At 42.8% G+C, this 15138-nt stretch overlaps 1 protein-coding gene across 2 annotated transcripts in view; it reads right to left on the reverse strand.

The window, feature by feature from the left end:
• MCC (MCC regulator of Wnt signaling pathway) overlaps window positions 1–15138 on the reverse strand; it is a 1512525-nt gene that overhangs the window by 1201078 nt on the left and 296309 nt on the right. For both annotated transcript variants that reach the window (XM_078675515.1, XM_078675516.1), the window contains exon 3: window positions 13465–13676. In XM_078675515.1, coding sequence (XP_078531641.1) covers window positions 13465–13676 — 212 coding nt within the window. The remainder of the gene's footprint in view (window positions 1–13464; window positions 13677–15138) is intronic.

Below are 15138 nucleotides of genomic sequence, written 5' to 3' on the forward strand. Positions count from 1 at the left end.
GAGACTCGACAATACACCTACAATTGTAACCACATGCGGTCAATGTCAAGACTGGACTTCTTTCTTACACCAATTAGGTTGCTTCCAACACTCAAAAGACACAAGTCTGGGGCGTATCCAACCATTCACCGCTGACCGTGCTGCAGAGAGACATTCAGGGGTCATGGGAGGAGTGAAAGTTAGACCCTTACCTCCTGGCTATCCTCCAAAGAATGGGGGTTAGTGAGAGGTTCTTGCCGTTAGTGGGGCTCCTGTATAAAGAACCCATGGCGAATGGCAGTGTGAATGGCACCTTCTCCAGAGAGCTCCCTCTGAGCAGAAGCACCAGGCAGGGATGCCCCCTGATTGGGAAGAATGTGTGTCCTTATATGCGGATTATATACTGCTCTATCTCGCTGACCTGGATCAATCAGTCAGAGAGTGTTGGAAATCCTGGAGGTGTTCGGTTGTTTCTTGGGTCTACAAATCAACTGGAACAAATCTATTGCTTTTCTGCTTTCAGGGACGCTGGCTGACATGGCCTGGTGCCGTTCCCAGACATGGCATACTCGGGGGTTTAAATACCTGGGTATCTTTATAACAAAAGTCCGAGACATATTCCTGAGGGAAAAATTGGGGAAAATCCTAAACTTGTATAAAAGCAAGGCTGACCATTGGAAGAAGCCCCCTCTCTCACTCATGGGTAGAGCAGCTTTCTGCAAGATGATCTACCTCCTGAAGTTACTGTATGTACCACAGAACACTCCACTCCCAGCGCCCAAGAAATCTTTAGGTCGGTGGCAGCAGTCACAAGAGGCCTACTTTGGGGGGAGTGGGCCTGAGAATAGCATGGGCATCCCTGATGAGGAAACTGCTGGACGGAGGCATAGCCCTCCCTGATCACCGACTATACTACTGGGCGGCCCAGTTACAAACAATCAACGATTGGGTTATCGCATCCTAACAGGAGCCCCTTGTGATGAAAGACAGAAGAGCAATGGAACTGGAAGAGTATGTCCGGCATCTATACGATAACAGGAGTCTAGCTCCGTTGCCGACACCTATGACGGTGGTGGTTGAGTCCTGGCAAAAAGCCATGAGGGCCCTGGGATGGAGCGGTAAATTAATGGGAAAACTACCTTAACAACGCGGTCAAAACACCACAGTACATTTAGATTGCTGCTTTTACAATGCAAGTTGTTACTACGACTTTCACTGGAGGGCGCTCTAGATTTAGGAATAGTGTGATTTACTATTCCAATACCTTCCCTACTATACATAGACTGGAGTTGGAACAGTAAATCATACTATTACTAAGTCCAGCGCCCTACAGCGCAAGTCATTGTAATGACTTGCGTTGTAAAAACAGCGATGTAATGTACCGCGATCTAAATGATCGCGTTGTTACATCATACATCCTAATTAATGTTGGAGACTCTCCTATGGGCCTCCAAGCAATTGAGGTGGCTCTGGGCTATGAAAGGCCATGCCAAATGGGATATGATAGGGATATCTGAGGTGGAGGCCATATGGAGGTAGCAGGAGATGATACCCTACACAGATCTCCAGGACCTATAGGATCTCTCCTGAGGCAATACCTCAGATACCAGCACCTACGCCACCTACTTCGGCTGTATATGGTAGCCCTGAAAGATGCCCCAGATGAAACGCCCCTGGAGAATAGCGTGCTGGGGGCCCCACCTACTAGCCATGCAGTGTCTCGACTGTACTCAACTCTGCTACAGAACAGTGCCTCCATTAGTTTGCCTACCGGAGATATGGGAGGCACAGCTGGGTAGGCTGGAGGATAATGATTTGGGGGCGGCCTGTAGATACCCCTGAGAGGCGGCCATCTGGGCTGGATTCCAACTGACACAACTGAAACTCTTCCATGGGGCCTATTATACCTGATCGAGACTGTTCCAAATGGGGAAGACAGAATCAGATATATGGATGAGAGGCTGTAGACAAAGGGGAACACTTGCTCCACACAATTTGTGAATGTCTCCTCCTCCAGAATTATTGGGAGGCAATAGGTAAGGCGCTCCCGGAGAACCTGGACTGCACAATTCAACAGACTGCCCCCCAGCTGATAGCCCTGGACAGATGGAGCGACCAATCTCTAGACAGATACAACCGCTCTTTTGCAACACAGTTCTAATTGTGGGATGTCATCAGAATGTGGGGGAGTAGCGGAGAGGAGTTGGGAGGCCAAGGTAGACTGGTGCATTCGCTTTGTAAAAATGGTATAAAAGTTGCATCGATCTCCTAAGAAATTTGACAAGGTGTGGGGTCCCTGGAGACAGGCCAGGGTGGACATGTCCTGAGGTAGATAGGAGGACAAGGATGCAGGGCGAAACCAGATGGTATACGAGCTGGGCTGTCAACACTATATGATGGGGCTACTGCAATGTCTGTTCTCTAGAATGAGTTGGATATATCAAGGTCGGTGCCTCAGGCAAGTGATTTGGAATTTATGATATGTACGAAAAAAAGTTTTTAAAAAAGCCTCAAGTTTTTCTGTTTGTTGAGGAAGGGTGGTCACTTTCCACCAGGTTGTACAAAATCAGTAAAGAGATTTATTTCTAAAAAAAAAAAAAAATTAGGGAGGGATATGCCCAACCAGATCAATAAATATAGTGCTCCATACTTCCTGGTATTGTTGGTACCGCCGGGAAACCCTTGGCATTCAGAGTTTAGCCCAGAGAAATTGGGAATCACCTCAGGAATTAGTACTTCCACTCCAAACTGCACAGGTTTTCTTGAATATTGGCCCATTTTTCACTCGCACATTTCACAGAATTTCCTGTCGGAATGAGGAGGGGATCGGTGAAGCAGCCAAATTAAATAGATGTTAACAACGGACAACTAAATGTTACTCCGTTTACTAACCTCCGTTTAACAGAAGACACCAAAGGTTAGTTTTTGGTTCGGCGTCTTATGTCTGTTACATTAAAGGAACTATACTGCTCTCGTGAAAGGTCAACCACCTAATAAGCTGGATGAACGCCTTTCTTTTATGCTAAAATAGTTTCCATGTCTTAAAATAAGATATCATGTTTCCACAATTTAATAACCGAAGTTAGTAAATGAAGAAGACCGGATTTATCCTCCTCAGCTCATACACGAATACGAGCAGGGAAAAACTTTTTTTCTAATTCAATTAGAATTTAAATCATCTTTCCATGGGTTTGGGTTTGCTAGTCCAGAAGGCAGAGATGTACTCTACACACAGGAGGCCTTCTTTGATTGGTTTAAATTACATTCTTTGAGTTACAATTCACTTTCTGCCTTCAAAGAACTTCACGCTTAACAAACGAACGAGGAACCGAGAGTATAGGGCATTTATGGCAAAGATGAGAAAGAATGTTTTCTGCTTGATCAAGTGTCGACAATACGTTTTTAATAACTATTTCGTAACTTTTAAATGAAATTACCATGTTTTTACCCTCGCTCACTGATTTGTAAAATACATAAATACACAATTAAATAAATAAATGAACAAACATGTTTTTCCTAGGAGCCCTTCTGCGACGAGAAGCGGTAGGGTTTCCAAATACTAAGGCTGCCTAGTACTGATTGCACCTCATTCCCCTTTTCACCACCACCATACACTTCCTGTCCCTTTAGCCCACTCGTGCGGGTTCTTTTTTTACCTATTTCTACCTCTGTCATTGTTTTACTATCTCTCTCTTCCTTCTTCTCTCTCTTTTCTGCCTTTCACTCTCTTGCTCAGGTTCAAAGTCTAAATGATAAAAATAAGTCTTTGGCCCAGAAATAAGTGCTGGTGTCCACCTCCTACAGCCACCTGCGCCAATTAAACACAATGTTTTTATTATTTTCAACAGCTCCTTATGGCTAGAGGCAAAGACGTTAAGAAAGGGTCATTTTCTTTTGTCTCTAATCAGCCTTTACATACAGGTTTCAGCCTGGCTACTTGTTTGCAACTATGTCCTTCATCAGCTAAGCTCCATAAAAATAATTGCATGAGACAATGATTAATTATTACAGTAATTACTCATCAGCCTGACTTATAAGTTAGAAATATTCTTGATTTATCACTACCATTTCCCACTTCCTATCTTTCTAAATTCAAGATTCGGACACCCCACAGACTCCACCAGCAAAAATGAAACATCACCACTCAAGACAAGCCACCATAGAACCAGAGACTATTTTGAGATGCTTGAAGGCATGTTTGTGCACTAAGATGGTTTTCTAAGCATAGGTTCAAATTTACTAATTAATGCTCATTCAGAAGAATGCTACGTGGCATCGGTGTCCATTATTTGTTTTCTTACATTAGGCACGTGCTAGACCATGCCTACTCCCCTAAAACATCACACTTCAAACCAAGAAGAAATTAACATGTCACAACGACATTTTTGTAAAAGAATCATATGGTTATGTGTGCACCCTCTCTCTTGTGAAGTCAAAATAAAACCAAACACTTGCTCTGTGGTTTTTATCAAGTACTATTTGTAAATATATCTTTTTTAATTGTAATGATTCCAATAAACATCAAATATTGCACTGTGCCAAAGATACAACAAGTTAGTACGAGCAACACAGCTACCAAGCAAAGAAACCCACATTGTTCCTAGGTTAGCATGCAAAGTCTCTGGGTGTCTCAACACTTTCCTCGGGATCATGATTAACATTATTCATTCTTCCTGCACCTCCATCCCACTTTTCCCATCATTGCTGGAGTGCTGTTCCTATGGTAGACAGTCTATTCCAGGATTCGCCTCACTCTTCCATTTGATCCTACAGAATTCCCTCCATCTGCCTGCACCTTTCTGAAATTCCTGGGACATCCCCTCGTCCTGTCGACCACTGTTTCAGCTTCCATTCATGTCTGCAAGCCACATTGCGTTAGTGGAAGCTGTCCGGGAGCCCCATATTTTGCAATGTCTTGTGTCACCAGCACAAACCCCAATGTGCTAAATAGCAGTTTCGCTCTTGGCAAGTCAATGTCCTTTAGTACTGCAGACAATTCAGCTGTTGTCTTCCTGCAATATCCTTGTATTTTAGCATACTCTCATATTGTGTGGTAAAAGGATTCCACTGCAACACTGCACTTTCCGCATGTAGGAGATTGAGCTCTGCCAATCTTGTACAGCTTACTCCTATGATAGTACACCATGGGGCTCATTACGATGTTGTGTAGAAAGCCTCAACCCAACACTGCCTCGGATTCAGGATGGACAGAATTGCGGTCGGCGGTTCCAACCTCTGGATTACGATGCAACCAAACATTGTTCGGTCGGATTCCCATTGTTTTCCTATGAAAGCTCGTGTTACACCCGAGCACCATGAAATGTCAAAATTAACTGACAGAATGCCCACCATCATTCTTTGCGATGTTTATGTTTGCTGAGGCTGTTTCACTAAGGAGCATAGGTTGAGGAGTTTGCAGGTACACATTGAGGTTCTTGTTCATGGGCAGTTAGGTACTTTGTAGAATACGGACACACAGGGTGATGTGATGTATAATTTTTTGAATGGCGGATGGGTGAAAGGTTTGGGGTATTTTTAGTGTTTGTGGGTAAAGGGTGATGAACACATGGTAATTAAGAGTTTTGTTTTAAAATGCGCTACATGAATGTCATATTAATAGATGTGAAATATGATTGTGGTACATTAGGTGAAATGGAGCAAAATAACAAATGGTTTTTAATTTTGTAATTACCCTTGACAAAGGGCCTTTGAGCCTGAAATGCATTGGGTTTATTCGAAGATGATTATTCAGGATGAACACAGTATTCCCCACGTGCTTGAGATAAAGGCCTGGACAGGCATATCTTGAGCATTTGAAGCTATGGGAAAACATGGTGCCTGGCAAGTGGATGGAGAAAGTTATGGATAAAACATTTGTTGGGAGCATGGTAAAAAATTAAAGAAATTGGATGACCAAATTGAAAATGAATTCTGTTGAGTATTGAAGATTGTTGCTGTGCGATTGGGGAAAAGGGCACAAATTGCTGATTTACTTTGCTTGGATACACCTGAGAACCAGCCACAACACAGGCTCCTATGGGGAAATGGTGCGTGTGTGTAAAACCCTGTCACAGGCACCACATGGTGCCTGCCACACAATGCAGGGTTTTACAGAGGGGTACCTTAGGTACCCTCTCGACCACCAACAGTAGTCCGCGGAAGCTAGTGGGCCCTGGCAGGGATCCCCAAGCTCTCTTTCTGACAGCCTTTCCATGTCGGAAAGGCCAGCGCGGAAAGTCTGTTGGAAACAGATGTCGTACTCCCAACGGCGGAAATTATGTCCATAGGGGGTTAGGGTGCGGTTCCGACCAACAGGAATACTCCGCGAGTCATTCGGAAATGAGTCGGAATGACTGGCTATTCACGTTCCAACCGCGATTATCGTAATTGGGCGGTCAGACTGTAAACCAATACCTTTGAGGTGGCCCAAGTCAAATTCCCATCTGACCCTAAGGTTTTTTTAAAGGTATAAGTTTATTTTTTATGAGCGCATGGTACACGTGTGAGGTGGCTTTAGTGATCAGTTCCTCCAACAGTATTCTATTTTCCACTGGCCAACTGTCATTATTAAGCAATTTCAACCTAGAACTGTGGCAGAAATATGGCACACATCAGGCTTAGTTACGTAAGTGTACCAGGCACTTCCAAAGGTATAGTAGCTTGTGGTGAACAGGAGCCCATGTTGTCATCCTCTAGTAAGCACTGCAGTTCAGAAAAATATATGCACCCTGAATCTTGGAGCAGAAGAATATGTTATTCAGTGCTTAAAGTGGATTATGCACACTCAGTTAGGGGATGTCAGAGGGAAATAATTGCAACAGCCAGAGAATGACTCTAGACTGCGAATGAATGACTTGGAGTGAGCAATGGTTAGAAAGTTTGTGATCCAGCCAAACAATATCAAGGAAGGTATGCTTTGGTCCCGATCAGCTACTATAACACTGTGAAATCATTGGATTATTAGCTGCACCTAAAACAAGGGAATAATTATCATACCAGCAAATGTACACCTAAAACTATGCGTTGAATTCCAGGCCTGGGCTAGAACGATAGGTCCCTTCACATGATGCTGTTGGGGTGCATCTGACAGAAAGCATGATAGTGGGGGGCTTCCGTACATTTTTGGTTCTACCATTCACAGTTTAGTCTCCAAAGGTTACAGAAGCAACAGCAAAGGCAAGACCTAGTGGTCTCCTTTTCCCGGCTGCTTTGTTTTGCACTACACTATCTAAGCAAGGAGCCAGCCTCACAATTATTTAGGAAGTACACCTCAAAAGAACACATTCTGTGACTTGATCCCTATGCTAAAAGGCAAATGAAATTTGCAAACACTCAATATACCCATCAAAAACTAAATAAAAGTTCTACATTGTAATCCACAGTGTGATGAATCTTCAGGTCGCTAGGCTAGTTAATTGGAGGGGCACTGAGTTGTTGAAGGGCTCATTTTTAAGGGTGTATCATTAATGTTGAGACAGGTCCTTAGAACCTATCTGCTTTGTTCTTGCATAGGGCATCGTTATCATCTCAGACTCAAATAGCGCTGAAACCTCTTAACAGGCATCCAGAAAGGACATAATGTAAAAGTGGAATATAGTTGAATAGAATTGTTTTTTTTTTGTACTCACAAGGTCATCAGATCATGATGGGCCGTTATATGTACTGCATTCTACTCGGAGGCCATCTGAAAGGAAAGACCGACACTTCTTTATGTTGCATGGAGCTTTATTCTGTACATCCTTACTCGTCCAGGTCCCTACTCTAACTGCCCCTTTCCTGTCACTGCTCCTCCTCTTCCTCCAACCCCTGGACTCCTCCCATTCCAACTACTAGAACGTGTACATCATCACATCTCCACGTTTGTTAAAAAAAAAAACTTTAACCATTCCTAATTCATCTCTTCAATCAGTCTCTTTGGCTTGAGTATGTCTCTTCGTGGTCGGAGACGCGTTACAGCATCTGTAGGCACATCTTCCTTTGGCCTGTCAAGTCTTAGGGTTGGACTCGGTTGACTCAGTCCGTCAACATCTCGTTGTGCTGTATCCCTATCAAGGGTCTCTTTCATTTTCCGGGGAAATTGACTTCTACCAAGTTCGTAATTTTCCACTCAGCCCCATGAGTCGACTCATGCTTAGTTACTTATTTCAACTCGCGCATTCGCTTATGCTTATTCTTTCATTCCACTCCTTGCATTTGCTTGTGCTTGATTATTGGTTTCACCCTCTGCATTCTTATGCTTGTTTGGCCTCTTACATTGGCTCGTGCTCGTTTCTTTATCCCCTTTGTGCATGTACTTGTGCTTATTCCTTGTGAAGAATTGCACTTGCTTGTGCTTGATGGCACAACTGGGAGTTGCCTGACTTCAATATGGCCTCTTCAAAATTGCACAGGGATGTCTTTCCCAGCTGCCTGACTCCAAGATGGCCACCCAATTACCACGAGGCTTGACTACATTCAGCTCGTCTCCGCATGCAAATCGCCACATGGACTCACCCAGGCCTTCCTTCTAGTCCTGCACCTTTCTTCTGGGGTTTTCTTCTCTCCACCACCAGGTAGGCTCGAGGCTTCAGTCCGACTCGATCTCCGGACACAGATGCGATAGCTCACGCATCGGGGTGAGGTTTTCCGACGGGGCGGCACAGTTTCTTTGGGCGGGACAGCGTTTCCTTTCACGGCGCTCAGTCAGTCCCCACATTCATTCATGTATCCTAGCAGGGTCGGGGTTGGGCTCCCAATCCCTTGCTTGATTTCCTTCGGCCTCACTTCAGCCCGTACTCACTTGGGCGCTGACAGTCTTTTGGCGCGAACAGCGCTCGATTTGAAAAATCCCTCTCTGGCACTCGGGCAGCACTTCACTCAGCTGCGCCAGGAGAACTCCACGCGATTTACCAATCGCGGAGTGCAGGTTTGGATCGCTGGTCGTTCCGACGGTGATCTTGGCGGGCTCGCGTGTCGCTACAGCGACTTGATCAGCGCGACACCCAGGGACTGGACAGTGCTTGCTTCTGGGGTCTTGGGATAGCGGACTGCTACATCCCATCCTCGTCGCCAGCTGTCGTGTCTTGACCAAAGAAAGACCGACACTTCTTTATGTTGCATGGAGCTTTATTCTGTACACCCTTACTCGTCCAGGTACCTACTCTAACTGCCCCTTTCCTGTCACTGCTCCTCCTCTTCCTCCAACCCCTGGACTCCTCCCATCCCAACTACTAGAATGTGTACATCATCACATCAACGTCTGCTTTTAACTCAACAGTGGTAACAATTTGTTGTTGCTTGATTGAAGATATCTGTCTGGAAACTGCAAGTTTAATCTATTCATGAGGTCTCCCGGTGCCACACTAAGTAAAGTTTTATGGACTCAGTATCAGGATAAAGAAACAAGGGGCATAGCTCCCTTCACTCCCCCGTCGCATGAACACTGTAAAATAAGCCGATCAACATTTAGCTGGTTGAATGGTGTGATAGCTCAAACTCTCTTGAAAGTTGACTGTCAATAGGCTATGGCTGTATTGTATCTGGCACACTTTTGATAAAGAATGTGGAATAAAATAAAGTTTCATGAAGGATTCAAAGGTATGGGAACCCAAAATTAGCCTTGACTTTTCGATTATAGGTGCTAAGTGATAACCGTAGTACTGTTTTGCAGCACATGAGATTTGCAGTATTGTTTTCCCCATTCCATCCATCAAAAGAGAATAGTAGTGATCTATTTTTTAACCAATAACATATTCTATTATCACAGTTCTGCGAGTGTCTATTGAAGGTGATGCAGCAGTTTAATGTGCAAGATGGACAGAGCAACAATGACAGTGATTTCGAAATCCATTAATGTGGATGAGTCTAAAATACTCCTGATGGTTGTATCTGGTGTACAACAAGAATATGAGTAGCTGAAAGTATAATGTTTTATAAAGATTTCTGATGGCTTGCAACCTGCTGGTGGAAACTAGCAACAGTATCTTAAATTGCATTTTTCATTTATGATAATTCACACCCCTCCACTTAAAATTCTTCCTAATCAAGGCATGATCTTTTTCAAAGTTGTTTATAAACCTGAATGCCTTCTCCATTAATTGGCATAGATACGAAATGTATGCAGAAACTGCAGACCAACTGATGCAGAAGTTGCACACACCAAAAATGCCCTGAAGAACAAAACATGTATAGTGTTCGAAATAGAGATACCCAATTTAACAAGACATTCTGTTACAAAACAATGATTGTAATAAATTAATAAATTCACCATTACAGAGTTCCCACACAACCATAAATTATTCACTAGCAGTGGTAGAAAATGATTTTTTTTGAAAAATTACAAAGTAAGGTAAGAGGTTTACTATGACAACTTTCAAACATTTTAAAAGGATGTTGTTGAATACTACCGGAAGTAATGCTTTGAATGATAAGGTCAATACCCAATTTTTTGTGGACTGCTAACAGATTTTTAATCAAAGGTATGCATTTTCAGGTACCACCACAGTTTACATCTGTGAGCTGGGAGCCAGGTGACGCATAACAAGTGCTTGCACACCCACTCCATTTTCTGCTTTAATATAAACAATTATGTTGAATAATCGTTGATGCAATTCGAACCACTTTTTGGCATTGTGATGGGTATGAAGTGCTGCATAAATTCTAAAATATAGTACAATACAATGCTTCTCTCTTTCAAATACTTTAAAAGACAATATCTAAAATTAAGATAATCCTGCCTTCATATTTATTTAGACCTAAAAAAGCAATATAAATGGGTGAATACGTTATTTCATATTGTAGTCACTTGCAAAATAGGATTCCAACTGAGAAATTACGGGGCATATTATCAAGGACAGTCGATACATTAACGCCGCTTTTATCGGCAGGAAACTGCCGATAAAGCGGCGATAATGGCCTTGATAATATGCTCTATGAATTCCAATCGAAGCCGATGTTAGATGTGAACACATCTAACATGGGCTTCGATTGGAATTCATAGAGCATATTATCAAGGCCATTATCGCCGCTTTATCGGCAGTTTCCTGCCGATAAAAGCGGTGATAATGTATCGCCTGTCCTTGATAATATGCCCCTACCGTTCTTAGACCTTAACGGTCACTTTGCTGATGAGATTTTTGTTATGGGTAATAACATTTTATTCATGAAAGTTTACAGTGTACAATGAACAAAATACTGCAATGTTTGTAGATAAACACACTAAATCTCTCTTATCAGCTAATTCAATGTTATGTCTTAAGTTTTCGTGACCTTCAGTAAAGTATATAATTATACCAGCTAGAAAACATTGCTTCTTCAGGGTGAATATTGCTGCACAGAAGAAATATATGACAACTATGGGGGTAAGGAGGGAAGGTATGCAACCAGGGCATATCGTCCTCTTCAAATAACATGTACAAAGGATGCCCAGGGAATGTAAGGAGCAGAAAAGGAGGCACAATTTCAGGTGATATCACCTGAGGCAGTGATTTCATTAAAGGACAAAAGCCCTCACCCACCAAGAGGTGGCATGTTTCTTCAACGAGCCCCTCCTGACATGGATAGAAAATTCCTCCAATGTGAGCTGCAACCCTGAAAAACAAGGGAGCTTTTGAGCTGTAGAAACACTAGCACCATGTGGTAAAGGGTGCTACAATGAACTGGTGTGCAATTAATATTCTCATAGTGGTCAGCAGTTAGAAAATAAGAAGTGGGTTTGGCTGTGGAATGTTTGCATCTAATATTGCTATTGTGCGCCAGAATACACCTTTAATTTGCGTGTTGTCATGCCTACATATCTAAGACCACATGGTCATCTGCTTAAGTAATTACCTGCACTGCTTTTGCAGTTACTAAAAATGCATATTATTCATGGTCTCTGGAGACTTTTGGGTGGGTAAGGACTATCGTCCTTTAAGGAAATCACTCCATTCTCAGCATCCCAGACATATTCTCGCCCACTGATGATAGAACACAGGTATGTATCACAACATGAGACAAAGGCATTACTGAAAAGAGTCCCCAGTGTCTGCTAGCTGTCACCTACACTGCTTGCAGTCTGACATTAAATGTCCCTTTTAACTCTGCGAGGTCTTCTAACATCACTGGACGGACATCTTCGAGTACAGAACCAGACTTCAGCATGCCCTGCAGAGAAGGAGTAGCAATGATCCTGCAGTGCCCACATGATTTAATAGGCGGCATAAAGCAGCAGAAAAGGTAAAAGCAGTGACACGGCACAAGCAGAAACTATAGTCTCTAGACAGCGCCTCTCATGAAAGCAAGGGTTCAGAACCCATGAGATCCTCAAACAAGTATGAAAGCCAGGAAGTTCACATGATGTGACAGATCACGTCTCAGCATTGCGAAGGGAGAACATGGGAAGAGCCCGTATATAAGTGAGCAATGGGTCAGGCTTGGTGCTGTCATGGTATTTTCCTTTGCTAGTACAACAGCAGCTGCATTTTATAGCCCTCTCAGGTTTTAGCCAAAGGAAGCTGCAGCTGGAGAATTCAATACACACACAGCCAAAGCAAGAAGGGTTGGTTTTTGTTAAAAACAATATCCACTTTATTTTAACTAAACCAATGTTCCTAGTAAGACAACAGATATCATCCTCTGGGAGTTTTGTGAGGTGAGAATGAAATAACGAGTCACAGGTCACTTTAAGGCTTCAATTTGCACTTGAAAGTGCTCTAAAATTATATACTCATGCCAGGTCTATGAAACTATCTCCTAAGAACTGGTAAGCAGTTCTCAGCCAAGCGGTACTCTATTTACTTGTAGTAAATAACTTGCATTATGGATTCTTTGATCTCGTGTTTTGGCCCAAAAAAACACGTTCTCAAAAAGTAGGAAACACATTTTGGTTCTATATTCTAGGAAACACCATTGACAAAGACCTTGGCTGCTGGAAGGGTTTTCGCTAATGACTCCCTCACAGGACTACCCAGGAATGTCCTTTTGCAGGTTGCCCAGACTCAACATCAGCTTCCACTACTCCACCCCAGCCATTCATTAATTGATTGATTAATCATTCTTTGAACACTGCTGCAAGATTTATTTTTAAATATTTTGCACCATTTCCACAACTTGTAAAATATTCTGAAACCCCCAAAACTTACTGTAATTGGAATCATTGTGCATAGAATAAGTGAGCTAAAGCATACTGTCACAAATCAACATTTGGAAGACAGAGTGCTTTATTTCCATCGTAAGTGCCCTCTCCACAGAAATACTTCCTGGGAGGCTTCCCCGAATGAGCTGTGCTTTGTTAATTAGATTCCAACAAATTAAAGTTTTCTGCAAGACTCCCCGAGGATACCACCAAAGACTCCTTTCAAATGAAGACGCTTGCTCTGCTGTCCTCGTTTATGGATATACTGATTGTCAACATTACAGCAGTCTAATGGCTCTCCTGGGGCCATTGCTCAAAGATTTACATTTAATTGCTCACAGAGAAGAAAAATAAAATCGGATGTTACAATTACAGCAGAAAATAATACTTACAGTGTTGGCGAGCTCGAAATGGCTGCCTCCCGTGGAGTTGGTGAGACCAGAGGCCTGTGTCAGTAGTCTTTGAAGAGCTGCCTGCTGGGCCACCGTACCTCCGCCACACTCCAAGAGCTTCTGCAGAGTGGAATGACTATGGAAGTCAGGGCTTTGAAGATCTCGGACTCCGGAATCGTATTCCCAGCTTTCCCTCGCTCCAGAGAGTGCACCTGGAAAGACAGGGCGACAGAGAACTTCTCAATTCATTAGGGACTCAACATGAAGATTAGAGGGCAGAACGTGATAGTGAAATCTGAGAAACAGCGTAGCAAAAAAAAGCATCTATATAAAATGCATATCTTATCATAATTTATACAAAATGGATATTCTTCATTTAATAAGCTGTTGCATTACAACGAGAAATAGGAAACATCTTAACAAGTAGATTGTCTTTTGTCTTTTCACAATATCAGGCTGTCTCACCAATGCTTGTTCATTGTCACTGCAGCCATGCTTTAAGGGCAAAAAGAATCAGTGATGTGAGGTTTGCTTTCAGAAGTATCTCGTCGGAGGTGCCTAGATTTAGCACATCTGTTTTTGCTCCCTCCATTTCTCTTGCAAGCTTAGATTGACAGAAAGTAATTGCACACATTTTCCAGAATTGTTGCCTTGAGGTCTTTGCGATTTTTATCTACAGTTTTATAATAAATTCCAAAGAATCCATGTTTCTAATGCGTGGGAATATTTGTATAGCCTGGCACTTTCCCTTAATGCAGCCACAGTGCACATATTTTTTCAAAAGAGCGTCTTCTGTAATATGATCATAGAAACACTCTTTCCTGGTGAGTAATTCAAGATTTTAGCGAGCATATAAAATCTGCTATAAACTAGGCTCTGTCCATGCGATCTGTGAATTAGCATGCGAGTGTGGGGAGGGGGTCCTCAGAACTAGTAAGCAAATCAATGGTGGAAGCCCATAGGCAGAGCCTTACACGCTTGCACACACACATTCTCTCGCACATAATCTGGCACGCATTCTCACAATGAAACACAAGCTAATTTTAATACTTTCTCTCACTCTATACATTCAAGACACTAACACAACTGCAGACTTTCTCCGATATAGGCGATTTCTGTCACACTCATATACTGGCATGAACACACTTTTACATGCACATCATCGAATCGACACACACACATTACCTCTTTTATGCCATCTATCAGGCTTTCCCGCAAACACTCACACACATCCAATTTTAAAGACTGCTTCAGTCACACCCTCCTACACTCTCACACACAATCCGTACACCCATACTCTCCCACACACTTCCTCATGTACACTGTTTCATACTTTCTCACACAAAGACCGAACCTTACAAACACCAGGGGCCATATGTAGGAAGCCAATTGTGCTTGAAAATGCTGAAATTCGCAGAATTTCAGCATGTGCAATCGCAATTAGGGCAGTGTGCTATGTAGCACACAAAAACCCACATGCAAAATAAGGAATCGCAAAATTTGCGATTCCTTATTTTGCAATTGCATTTAAGGAATCGCAAATTGCGATTCCTTAAATGCAATGTAGGAAGCACCCAAGGTGTGCAAATTTTGGCTTAAGGAATCGCAAAATACCACCAACTTCAGGTTGGTGGTAATTTGCGATTTCTTTGACAAATGCACTTTTTGGCATTT

This window comes from Lissotriton helveticus, chromosome 2_1 (assembly GCF_964261635.1).
Source record: "Lissotriton helveticus chromosome 2_1, aLisHel1.1, whole genome shotgun sequence".
Taxonomy (NCBI): Eukaryota; Metazoa; Chordata; class Amphibia; order Caudata; family Salamandridae; genus Lissotriton; species Lissotriton helveticus.